At 37.1% G+C, this 14080-nt stretch overlaps 1 protein-coding gene across 2 annotated transcripts in view; it reads left to right on the top strand.

Moving 5' to 3' along the window:
- HPSE2 (heparanase 2 (inactive)) overlaps positions 1–14080 on the top strand; it is a 676598-nt gene that overhangs the window by 451084 nt on the left and 211434 nt on the right. For both annotated transcript variants that reach the window (XM_042907947.1, XM_042907948.1), the window contains exon 6: positions 12971–13018. In XM_042907947.1, coding sequence (XP_042763881.1) covers positions 12971–13018 — 48 coding nt within the window. The remainder of the gene's footprint in view (positions 1–12970; positions 13019–14080) is intronic.

Genomic DNA, 14080 nt, shown 5'->3' with positions numbered 1-14080 from the left:
ATGAAGGAGAAAACCCAATAAACAAACAAGCAAACAAACAAACCCAGGAAGAATCATAATTCAAGACCAGAATTTAAAAAATAAAAACCTCTAATTAGTATCCTCATAAAGATATAGGAAGCTATTGTACTTAAAGAGTAAAAACACATTTCTGTGAAAAAAGTACCATCAGAACAAAAAGATATCTTTTGAAACTAAACATAATTGCTGAAATTAAGTCCAATGAAGGTTAGACAATGATTTCTTGGGTACAACACTAAAAAGATAAGTGATAAAAGAAAACATTGATTAATTGGACCTCATCAAAATTAAGTTTTGTGCATCAAATGACACTATCAAAAATGTAAACACACAGAATGGGAGAAAATATTTGCAACTCACATAACCGATAAGTGACCTGTATCCAAGATTTATATAAAGTACTCTTACAAATTAGCAATAAAAAGACAAATAGCCTATTTTAAAGATGAGCAAAAGGGACCTGGACAGACATTTCTCCAACGAAGATATACAGATGGCCAGTAAGCACATGAGTGGATGCTTAATATCATTAGTCATTTAGGGAAATACAAATCAAAATCACAATGAGATAACACTTCAAATCCCCTGGGATGGCCAAGATTAAAAAGACATACAAGAATAAATATTGGAGAAAAGAAAAAGAATACAAATTGGAGATGTGGAGAAACTGGAACCCTCATACACTGCTGGTAGGAATGTAATATGGTGTAACTGCTTCAGAAAACAGTCTGGCAATTACTCAAAAGTTTAAACACAGAGTTACCATTATGATTCAGCAATTCCACTCCTAGGTATATAGCCAAGAGAAACAAAATGTGTGTTCATAAAAACATGTATACAAATATTCATAGTGGCATTATTCATAATAGCCAAAAGGCATAAAAAAACAAAATACCCATAACTGATGAATGCATAAATGAAAAGTGGCATATCTCTACACTGGAATATTATTGGACAATAGAAAGAAATGAAATACCAATATATGTCACAACATGGATAAACCTTGAAGACATTGCTAACCGAAAGATGCCAGTCACAAAAGGCCCTACATTGTATGATTTCCTTTATATGGAATGACCAGAATAGGCAATCTATAGTTATAAAAATAGATTAGTGGTTGGGTAGGGCTGGTGGAGCTTGTGGGAAAATGGAGAGTGACTACTCATAAGTATGGAGTTTCTTTTTGGAATTAAATATTCTAGAATTAGATTATGTATAATTCTATAAATATAACTTATTGAGTTGTATACTTAAAGAGTACACTTAAATAAATTTCTATTGAATCATATCTTCAAAAAGCTTTTAAAAAGAATTCTTTTAAAGAAGTGGAGGATAAAATCAAGAAAATCTCCCATATGCAGAGCATTAGACAGAGATGGAAAATTTGAGATAAAATATTACTGTTTAGAGGATCATTTCAGGATACTCAAGCTGTCTTATAGAAGATCCAGATACAGAAACAAAGAAGAAAATTGTGGTTACAGAAAAGAAGGAAAATTTTATAACTTTTATAATGTAAAAGTAAAGGAACAAGTGACAGAAAATAGATGATGGAAGTGGAGAGAAGAAATAAATCATACAAGGGCTGATATCTCAGATAATATATGTGGAGTCAGAAAATATTGTGTAAACCACTGAAATAATAAACAAGGAGGTGGAGAAATGGGGTCTCAGTAAACCAAGAACAATGAGTTAACTCTTGGTTAGAAGGATTTAAGGTAGCATTTCCTTAAATATGTTCTGGTGAATATCACTTTTTGTAGGATATTAACATTATGTTGGGGGAGGGGGTAATAAAACATTCCATGCCCAAGTAAGTTTGAGAAATACTGGGATACACAAATATATTTTTGTGTATACACTTCCCAACACCTTTAATACATTAGTTTACATCCTGAATCTCCAAGAAAGGGATTTAGCATGCAAAATTTCTTTTTTTTTTTTTTTTTTTTTTTAGATTCAGGAAGAATTTTTGTCAATGGATGTAGAAATTTCAGAAATCTCCACTAACCACAATTGAATCTACAAATTCCATGAATTATCCAGAAGACATATACCCTAGGTTTTTTTTTTAATGATTTTTTTTCAATATATGAAGTTTATTGTCAAATTGGTTTCCATACAACACCCAGTGCTCATCCCAAAAGGTGCCCTCCTCAATACACATCACCCACCCTCCCCTTCCTCCCACCCCCCATCAACCCTCAGTTTGTTCTCAGTTTTTAAGAGTCTCTTATGCTTTGGCTCTCTTCCACTCTAACCTCTTTTTTTTTTTCCTTCCCCTCCCCCATGGATTTCTGTTAAGTTTCTCAGGATCCACATGAGAGTGAAACCATATGGTATCTGTCTTTGTATGGCTTATTTCACTTAGCATAACACTCTCCAGTTCCATCCATGTTGCTACAAAGGGCCATATTTCATTCTTTCTCATTGCCACATAGTACTCCATTGTGTATATAAACCACAATTTCTTTATCCATTCATCAGTTGATGGACATTTAGGCTCTTTCCATAATTTGGCTATCGTTGAGAGTGCTGCTATAAACATTGGGGTACAAGTGCCCCTATGCATCAGTACTCCTGTATCCCTTGGGTAAATTCCTAGCAGTAGTACGCAAAATTTCTTAAACTTATTTGATCAGAGTCTTATTTTAAGAGACCATCTTGAGAGACTCGTGTACACTAACGTATTTGGACTACACTGACTGGGAAAGTGAACCCTGATTTAGGTGAGGGATGGCAGTAGAGCAGACAATAACAAAAGAATTACTATTTGGAGAATTCAGAACGTGGACCACTTTAATAGTCGAGTTATCAGTGTACTTGCTTCCATTTTTTTCCTCTCCAATCTATTCACCACTCAGTTGTCAGAAAATCTTTTACAAACATATAATTCACATAATGTAAGTCTCTTGCTAAAGACTCTTTAATGACTTGTCATTGCTCTTAGAATAAAATTTAATGTCCTTATCACATCTGACAAGGCTCTATAATGAACATTCTGGCTGCTTCCTAGCTCTTCATTCTTATTTTCTCCATCTTTCCCTTTTTCTTACTTCACTCAAGCCTCACTGGCTTTGTATGCGCTAAGCTTCTCTTTATTTGAGGGCTTTCACAAGTGCTTTTCTTTCTAGGGTGTTCTCTCTGCTTGCCACATGGCTGGTTTCTCCTCATCTATCAAAGACCTTTCTTGTGTAATTTAGCTAAGTAATTCTCTATCAGCATACTCTGTTGGTTTTCTTTATGGCATTTATCATAGTTTAAAACTACATATTTATTTTATGTTTATTTGTTGGTAAAGATTACAAACTCCCATTATGAGGATGGGAAGTATGTCTGTTGTATTTACCAATGTGTATGTAGTGCTGGCAAAAAGCCTAATGCATAGCAGGTGCTCCAATTTGTTGAATAAATGAAAATGGCAGTTATCCTAACATCTACAGAGTAGCTAGTGGAATATTCTAACCTGAATCTATGCTAGAAAAGAAAGCTAGACAGGTCCTTTAGCTCCCATGGCAGCCCAAAGAGCTGTGGAAAGCATTCTAATGTGGGCAACAAGGATAAAAGCAGAAGAGAATTAGGCAGCAAATAATGACCTTCTCCATCACAGCAGACCACATGATCTATGCTATATGCTCAATGGTCTACAAACCAGAAACAGAAAAATTGCCTTTTTATGTCCAGAATTTCTATCTTGAGTTGTGTCAAATTCTTCTACTAAGCCTAATGCTGATTTATGGACTCCACTTAACACTTCAAGCATAGATAGTAATGAAGGCTCTATAGGTAAAGATGAAAAGCACTCTGTGTTCGTATTACTGGGGTCCCATTATGACTTTTGTGAGCTGTATGCATGTTTTTTACTTCATGGGTCCCTTTCTCCATAAAGACATTGAAACAACAGTCTGTTTTCTACTATGGTGAGTAGGATTAGGGAAAAAATAGCAGGATGGTGAAGAGCGTGCACTTTGTAACTAGATGACACCCAGGTTAGTGACTCATTAGGTCATCTTGAGGAATTGTTTAAGGTCTATAAAAACCTCAATCTTCTCCTCTATAAAATGGGACTAATTAAATTACCTACTCTTTATTTTGTTTTTGTTTTTGTTTTTTTTTTTTTTTGAATTTATTTGAGAGAGAGAGAGAGAAAGTGGGGGAGAGGACAGAGGGAGAGAGAGAGGGGGGATCTTAAGCAGGCTCCATGCTCTGTGCAGAGCCCGATGTGGGACTTGATTCCATGACCCTGGAATCATGACCTGAGCCAAAACCAAGAGTCAGACGCTCAATCTACTGAGCCTATTTCTTAGGTTTATTGCAGAGTTAAATGAAATAATGAATTTAAAGTTCTTGGCGCAATTGACACCAAAAGGAATATCAGCCATAATTGTTAAGAATAAGTATATTTCAAGGATGGAAAGGTGGGTTTTTTTCCTGTTTTATTTGCATATAACTTTATGTAGCTTTCCTAGAAGTTTAGAGAATTGAGTTGAGATGGAAACGAGAAAGATTATTTACAAAAACATGTCAGGATAATGAGGGTGATCACAGCTCCACCTCCTGCATAGAAACCACCACATTCTCATTTGGAGTGAGAAGATGCACAGCTGGGGACAATTTGGTGTACAGGGTAATTATTATAATGTTATTCCTAATAATTGTTCTGTTTTATTTCAACTGTGAAAGAGTTATATCACTTGACCAAACGACAAGAGGAGAGAACAATTTATTCCTCTTAGTTCCTAAGAAGAGAGTTTCCATCTCTGCCTCTAGAGAGGAAAGGCCCCCAGCAGCTGTTCAGTACTCATTAACAAGGAAGCATTGGCTACTGCAAGGGTCTGCTCCCTAGCTAAGCATTGTGTTAGCGACTACTACTACTAAACTTTCTTTCTTTTATTTTTTTTTCTGGAAAGGACTTCTTTCCTGATTAGAGAAACAACCCAATTCCTTCCCTAAGCCCAAGGCTATCAATTATTGCCATTATGATGAAGGATGTTTTTCTCTTCCTCCAGAGTCAGAGAAGTCAGATGGGGATTAGAAAAAACATTGAAGAAGGAGGCTAGAGTCCTGGGACATAGACTTAGATTTGACACAGATGGTCTTGGAAAATATTCTTCACTTCCTTTTTTTCCATTTCTTTTCTCATTTTTTTCTTCTTCTACTGTCCCTTAGAACTCTACTTTCTCTTCCAAGAATGGCCTACCCTAACAGGTGCTACTAAGATCAGAATTTGTCAAAGGTATGCCCTATGGTCCTGCTGCATTAGAAGCACCTAGAGAGTTTCTTTAAAATGCTGCATGTTTCTTAAGGTCCAGTGCATACCTACCAAACCAGAATGTTGGGTGATGGGACCTAGATAGGATTTTGAACAGCAACTCCAAGGCATCCTTTGCACACCAAACCATGAGAATCACTACCTTTTAGTATAGGAGAATGAGTTTTAATATCTTTGTTTTACAGATAAAGGAATGGAGGTGCACAGATGTTAAATTATTTACCAAACTCACATTTATTGAGTGTCAACAGTATACCAGGCAGTACCCTTGTTCCTTCATATTATCTTGTTAATCTTCACAAGGCCTTTGAGAAATAGGTGCTGTTACCTTCCATTTGAAATGGTTTAGGGAGATTAAACAACATGCCCAAGGCCACATGGCTCATAAGCTATGCAGCCAAGTCTTAAATCAGATATCTGTCTGACTACTTGGGCCTGTGGTCTTTCTACTCTATGGTACTTTTTTCTTGAATCTTCATTTTTTAATAGAGCCACATGATCTAGCATACTAGAAAAAATAGAATCCTTTCCCACCTTAGTTCAACACTGTTCACTCTTCTGGACTCAGCTTCATACCAAGGCTTGAGCTTTTGGAAAGTTTAGTTTTACATATGAAATTTATCATGACATCTTGATGCATTTTTCCTTCTTCCCACCAGGCTCCACAGCCAGGGCAAATCATATCAGGCCTTCTTTGCTTGAATCCAAGCCTTTATGACTTCCTTAGCAACATTTTAGACAGTCAAGATGTGTCTGTAATAACACTCCCCTAACCAGCACCTTCCAGCTCCAACCATAGCCTTCCAGATCTGTTTCAGTATCTTCTCTCATCATCCCCCAGTCCACTGCCAGTTGCCTTCATTTTAATCAAGCAAACTTATTTTGCCCTTATATATTATTATCTCACATCTGCCTCCATTTTGTTCCAAACATGGTCCTATAGCCTCCCTCCTTTTAACTCCCCATTAGCAGCAAATAGGCTTCATCCTGGGGGCCAGTTCCAGGTAAGAGTGCCTGGCAACATGTCTTGAGAAGGATTCTTAGGTCAATTGTCAGATTAGTGAGACAGTATTGAGATCTATTACCAATATCTTCCATGGGCTCAGAAAAAGGGGGCAGCACTATACACATCACAAGTTTGCTATCTCTACATGGTTAAGACAAGGGCTTTAGACTCAGAACTAGGTTTGAATCTCAGCTCTGCAACTTATTACCTGGGTGATCTGGAGCACAGTTTCCTCATCTATAAAATGAAAGTGATAATACAGAACTTACAAGGCTGTACATTATGTAAACCACTTACCAAATGCCTGTTAATCAATAAATGATAGCCAACTTTTTTTTTTCCTTTTTTTCATTCAAGTTTGCCCTTAAATTAAACCTCATGGATGTGACTTTTATTGGCAAGAAAGATTGGTTGAAGAATCTCATCCATCTCAAGTTCCTGTATATTAAAAGCTCTATAAATCTACCAAATTGAAGGAATTGTAAGCCAGAAGGGAAGCCTAAATAGAGAGTTGCACTAGTTATTAAAGTCAATGAACATATAGCCATGCTATTTATCAGCTTACTGCCCATGTAATATTATATATAAATAGGAGTGGGGAGAAAAAGGGAAGTGAGGGAGAAAGAGGAAGAAGGAGGGAGGGAGGGAAAGAGAAAGAAACAGAAAGAGAAAGAGATGTATTAATATATCATTTGTTCTATGCAGTGCCTAGTATATATAGCTCAATATATAATTAGCCATGGAAAAGTAAGTGGCTTTGGACCAAATAGAAGATGCCTGGTTTGCTGTAACTCAAGATGAATAATTTTCTCACAGGTTTTTCCTAGGCTTTGTGCAGAATGGCTGTCATATCTTATTCATGCTAGTTACATAACCAAAGTTCTCTTTGTGGACAAGGGAAAAAAGATCAGACTGCCACAGTCATATTGAAGTTCGTACCTATTTTAGACATCCAGTTCCCTGTGAAGGATTTATCCTCCTTCCTGGGAGCAAAATTCAGAATCCAGTTTTTAGGGTTGCATTCTGTGGTCCAAAAGTAGAAATCAAACCCCAAAGACCATGAGTAAAGATGTGCCTTATTATAAGAGAGAGCTGTGATATGCCCTGGGAGAGAAGGCTCAACAATATTTCAGATACGTCATATGTGCAGGTGGATAACAAAGGAAAGAAATTCTCCCAGATTTGGGATCTCTTGGGGGAGGAAAGGAACTCTCACAATGAAAGGGGATATTTTGTTCTTTTCCATAGCAGCAGATTGGCTCCAATGGGAAAGATCCTCCCAATACTGAAAGGTCTGCCTGGCACTGGCCAATTTCCTTTGATATAAGTCTTTGCCCTTTCCCTCTCTTATCCTTTGCACAACTAGGTGTCAGCATGAGGGCAGACATCTCTTGTTCTCTGAGATAATCATCCAGGATTTCTGTCTTCATAATTCAGGTGTGGAGACATCCAACTTTGGAAAACCAAGATCTTCCCCTTTTGTTATTCACATCCTGGGTCATCTTTTACTTATACATTCATAGACCTAAATCTAGGGATTAGAATGGAAGTAGATGGCTGAAAATCCTTGGATAATACCAGACACTAAACGGAATTTCACTTTCCCAGTGGTATTTCACTCCTGACAGCACTAGTCTGTGTGCATGTTATTCCACCTCTAATATTACCATTGCTGAGCATTCTGCAGCTGTGTTGAAGTCACTCATTTATGTGGTTTGGGCTAGTTTCTGAGAAACACGCAGAACTAGAGAGCAGAAGAATCCATCAATGTTAAATTTGAACAAAGAAAATGATGATCTTTTTGGACTTGTTACCTTCCACAGTGCCAATATAGATATAAAAACAAAGTATAGAAATGATACAGATATAGGGTAGTTACAGAGAGCCCTAATTTTCAGGGAAGGAGCATGGGGGTGGGGGGAAGCCCCCAGACTCAGTAATGTCTATTCCTTGGGGTTTTGTCTAATTAATTTCCTTTATGTGTTATTTCTGTGGTTGTTTTTTGTATTTTAGTTTTAAAAATATATATCAAAGACTTCTGAAAACAGAACATTTCCCTCATTTGAGATAAGTTTTTTATACTTCTCAAAAAATAAGGGTATGTTTGGTCATCTTAGTAGTATTGGGAAATGCATATTTTGTTTGACATTATTTGTGAATTAGATTTTTGCTCCTCAGAATAAGTGTAGAAATGCTTCCATATGTTTGAAGTTGGTTTCATCATTTGGCTAGGAGGGAAAAAGGAAGAACGTAGTTTATAGCAATTTTCATGTGAATACATATTTAATAATGGCATTTCCTCAAAGTTAGCTAAAACAGCTTTTCTATTGCTTCAATATACTACTAAAGATAATAATATCGTTTGTTTCTAAATATTACATTGTAATTGAAATATTCTTTAAATATAATGAAACTAAACCATATTTTACTATTTTGATTTCTTATACAAAATATGATCTTAAGTGAGGATCTGACTTTAATTTTTTCCCCCAAATAGCCACAAATCACATAGCATCATTAAAAAAATGCTTCAGTTTTTCATATACTAAAATTCTTTTCCATGTAATAAATTCGTATGTATAACTTAAAAAAATTGTTCTGTTCCATAGGTCTCCTTACTAATTCCTAATCTCTTTATTAGTTCCTAAGATCTCCTTTCTAATTCCTAGGAATGTTTTAATAATTGTGGAGTTTATGGTATATTTTATTATATGGTAGATCAAATAAATGTCCCCTCATTATTCCATTTTTTAAGAATATTCTTGGCTTCCTCGAGATGAATGTTAGAATGATTTTTCAAAGTTTCAAAAATATCTGCTGGGTTTTTTTATTAGAATTTCATTAAACCCATAAATTAGTTTAGGAAGGATAATTGATTTTCCTATCCAGGATCATGGTAGGTCTTTTCCTTTATTCAATTTAAAAATATTTCTCTGTAAACTATAATATTCTATATAAGGGTCCAATATATTTTATATTTAATTATAGATTTTATAGATTTTCTTTCAGGAATATGGGGTAGGTTGTGGGGGGAGAATATTAGCCTTACTTTGAATGTTCCTGACTCTAGTTTTCCCACTCTTTTTATACTGCTACTTTTAATAATGGAAAGTTACTTAAGGACTTAATTATCAACCTATAGCAGAACAAACTATCCAATACATATGAGGATCCCCAGATTATAGTATCATGAAGAACAAGTTTCCAACTTTTAAGACACCAAATTAGATGAGTTCTTATTTTTTAATTTTTTAATTTTTTTTTTTTGAGAGAGAGAGAGAGAGAGAGAAACAGAGTGCAAGTGGGTGAGGGGCAGAGAGAGAGGGAGACACAGAATCTGAAGCAGGCTCCAGGCTCTGAGCTGTCAGCACAAAGCCCGATGTGGGCTGGAACTTCAGAGCCAGGAGATCAAGCCCTGAGGCAAAGTTGGACACTTAACCCACTGATCACCCAGGCACCCCAGGTGTCTTCTTAATTGCCTACCCAGCCCAGACCCTTTTAGCCAAGCAGGGCACTGATGATTTTTTTTTCCTCCTAATTTTCTTGTGAATGCATAGCTGTTATCATCAGTGACTATTTACTTCCAGTTCTTTGAGGCATTTTCAAGAGAATTGGAATATATTCACCAACATCAGCATCAAAAGTCTGTTCCTGGGTTGCCCATCAACTTCTTGAGTGCTCCATCAGTGTTACTCTGGTGGGTCTTTTTTCATTCTTACATTCCAAGCCTCCCATCTCTCTACAGTCATCTCCTTCCTGTTTGTCCACAGCAGTACCTTTCACATTTACCATAGCCAGAGTGATCTTCCTGAAACTCAAAGCTGATCCTGATACTCCCTCATTTGTTTAGACACAGGATAAATCCAACAAATATATGTGAAGAAAGAGCCAGCTGTATTTTGCAATATTATGTTGGGTACTAGTCCTACAAAGATAAATAGGAGCTGAACTTGTACCTAGTTGTTAAGGGGGAGAGACCAGACTTGTTAGCATCATAGGCTAGCAGCTAGTGACCTGACCAGCCTGACTTCCTGTCATTCCCTTACCTGTCCTCTAACATCCAGTCATGTTGGACTCCTGAGAACACACCACCTTGCTTCTACCTTGCTTTGCTCAGGCTGTTCTTATGTCTGGCCTGCTCTTCATGGCAAAATCCTACCCTTCTTTCAATGCCATATTCAGTATCATGTGCAGTGTAAAGCTTTTCTCAATGTTTATCTCTCTTATAACACCACAGAAGGTAGAGCTAACTGCTCCCTTGACTTGCTGTCCCACAGCAATTAGTTTGTACGAGTAGTACAGCAACAGAAACTCTGATAGCTGATGGTCTCTGGGTCTTTCTTCTTGGCTTTAGGGTGGTTGTAGTATGGCAGAGGCCCCTGGTCAGTCACTTTTGATACCTGCTTCATCATATTCTCTTACAAATAGGCATGAAATGCTCAAGTCTGAGAGGAAGCCAACAAGCAAAGAAGGCAAATTGCTAGTATTTTCTCAAGGCAAGAATTCAACTTATTATTATTATTATTATTATTATTATTATTATTATTTTTGCATCTTAGAGTTCTACTGTACTTCTTGGCCTCAGTGAAAACAGCTTGGAGGCAGCATAGAATCCTTGAAAGAGGGTAGGGCTTGGAGTCAGAGAACCTGGGTTTAGTCCACACTAGCTCTATGAATTTGAGCAAGTCACATAACCTCTACCAGATTCAGCCTTCTGCACCATAAATCAGAAATATTCACTACGTACCAGGTGGTTTTGAGGCTATGTGAAATTATATCTACAAGAAGCTAAAAAACATTTTATAATGATAAATCACTATAAATGTTAGTGTTATTTTTATTATGGTTATTTTATATGTAAATTAAGACAATTTTACATAAAATATTTCTATTTTCAAAATTTTCCAGCTTGTATTTATTGCTTTGCTTCGTCATGCCCTGCTTCCCAAGAAGTGCTACTAAGAGGGGTGGCATAACTCCATAAAAATGGGCTGTTTGGGATGTCTGGAGACACTCTTTCTCCAGCCAGGAGACAAGTTAGTAATTCGTATAATGGAATCAATAATAACCGTCTTACCAAGCAAAAGAGTTTTGAGAATTATAAGAAATAACACATGTGAATGGCTGGTACTAAGTAGGTACTCATTCCCTTCAATCTCCATTTACATTTTGGTCTTACCCATCAAACCAATTCCATTCCTTGATCACGCCTATGTTCCATTTCTCATATTCTTGCTCCTGGACTACTAAATGGTACTGGAGAAAACAGACAAAGCCGTACAGACAAGAACCAAGCTGCCACCTCCTCCCCTTCCCCTCCTCTCCCATACTCTTTCTCCTATCGACCCCATCTCCCTCTCCTTCTTTGTCATCTTTTATAAAGTTCACTGCAATGCTAAACAGCAGTACTGGCATCCTCTCTCTCTCTCTTTCAGTCCTGCAAAGATTAAGTACTCTTCCACCATCATGACAAAGCAGAGCCTCTGTTTGGGCAGCACATGGCAACCCCTTTGCCATGTGTCTCCCTGCCAGATTATGCTGGGATAGGGTGGGATAGGGTGGGATAGGACCTTCTTGACAAAACACTGTCTCCCTTCTTAGCGAAAGAGTTCTTTGGTTATGATGTACTGATGGAAGAGTGCTTCTGTCTGAAGAAGAGTTCCCCTCCAGGGTCTCAGGGTTGAAAGGAATATCTTGAAGAACTGAGAAACTCCTTTTGATTTCCTGTATCTGGGTGTAACTGTCTCAAATAGTAACAATGGCTTTGACAGCAGATGGCCTCAGAACATGTGGATGGAGATAATGGAGACAAGTAGGTAGTTGGGTCATTCACAGACTTGAAGTTTATGACACCTTTTGGCATCTGTGGGGCCTTGTATGCTTCTTCCCAGTTCTTTGGTTTTGGTAGAAGCATAGAAGGCTGGGGGATTAATAAAGCAAGGCTTTGCTGTGTGTTTTGTGAGGAAACAGGTCTGGTTTCCCTTTTGAGCTGAGCAAATGTCAGATGACATTCAGTCCTCTACTTCACTGCTTCAGAAATAGTTAGATGTCTCTGTGTTATATGTAAGTGATGAATCACTAAATTCTACTCCTGAAACTAACATAACGCCGTATGTTAACTAACTAGAATTTAAATAAAAACTTGAAACACGAAAAAGAAAAAGATTTCTCTGTGTGGTATTCAGTTTTCTACACTCAGATAGGCATGGAAGCCATCCCTGGGGTGTATTTGATAGTGCTTTATACTTACATAACTAAATTGGGTTTTGCCATGCTCTCTTCAGAAGGAGAGGACTAAGGTTTTTCAAAGGCATCTATCTATTGTGGTATCATTCTGGGAAATGTTACTGTTTATTTGTTTCCTAGCAGATTTCAGAGTCTTCAGAGAATAGAAAATGGGAGAGAGAAATTTTGTTCATCGGGAAAGTGATGTGGAAGCCATCAGGCAAGGGCTTGGGAAGACAGACATAGAGAGCATGCTGTACTGGGGTCTTGATTTCTAGATGGTAAAGGACATGTGGAGAGCTGAAAGTACCCTTACCTTCACCTTCTGTATACTTTAACTTGTAGTAACTCCAGATAGGCCATAATTGTGGCTGTGGACTCTCAGCCCAAAGATTGGCCTGATCTATGTCTCAGCTTATTTTATTTGTTCTTTCTGTTCCTTATAGATTCATGAAGGTGGCAGGAAGCACAGTGGATGCAGTTACCTGGCAACAGTAGGTATTCACCATTTTTGCTCTTACTTATTATCAGCTACTGTGAAATGAGAGATAATAAGTTGTTACGAAGTTTATAACTGACATCTAATAAGCCACTCTCTATCCTCCAAGAGAAAAAGTTAAAACTAACTCCAAAGCTGTTCTTATGATGCATACTATCTCATGGGAATATAATTTTGTTTTGTTGTTGCAATTTTTTTTTTAAAAAACACTAAAAGCTCAGCTATTATGGACACTTTTAAATTAATATGTCATCAGTGAACAGGTAATGGGAATCTGAGCATGCCACCACTCATCTGAGCTTTTCCTTGAGAATAAATTTCCTTAAGAGAGGAAGTAGTGTTCAATAGTCAACATATCATGTGAAAAATAGCAACACTTCATTATGGTAATGGCAGTGGTGTTAAATAGTGCCTAGAGTGTTACTAACATGAAGCAATTTTAAAAAATGGAATATGAAGGGAATGAAACAGCCTCAAGAGAAGATAAACCCCAGTATTCCAGGAAGAAGCTTACAGTGGGAAAGACCTGTTACCTTAAGGGTATCTTGATTTGTAAAGATAATTATCAGATACATAAATTAATTTTAAGTTTCCTTATGGTATTTGTGCTGGCATGTCAGTATCTCACAATGTCTCACCAATTTTTTACTGGAATCTTGCCCTTCCTTTTTGTAAGAAATCTATCCCACAGCATCTTCCAGGTCATCTCTCATCTAATGTAGTCCCCACGGCTCAGACATGTGCTCCTATTCTGGGCCCTCATAGCTGTCAACTATGACCACCTTTCTCAGTGACTCTAAACCTACCTGCCTAACACATTTACTTCCTCTGTTTTAAGTGGTCACAGTATCCTTTGGGATGCATGACAGTTGTGAAAGCAAGAACAGTGGATGAAATCTTCATTAATTATCCCAAAAGGATTTTTGACTGTTAGCAATCAATAACTTCAATCATAATGGAAAATATTTTATTAGCCATTTGTACTTAGTTTCTCTAAACATCAAGTTCTAAAGGTTTCCAGAAATTTTTATCCTCCTTCAGTTTGTTTTGTGAGTCA

Source organism: Panthera leo, chromosome D2, assembly GCF_018350215.1.
Source record: "Panthera leo isolate Ple1 chromosome D2, P.leo_Ple1_pat1.1, whole genome shotgun sequence".
Classification (NCBI taxonomy): Eukaryota; Metazoa; Chordata; class Mammalia; order Carnivora; family Felidae; genus Panthera; species Panthera leo.
Note: the sequence above shows the minus strand (reverse complement) of the source record. Positions and strands in the feature narration are given on the sequence as shown.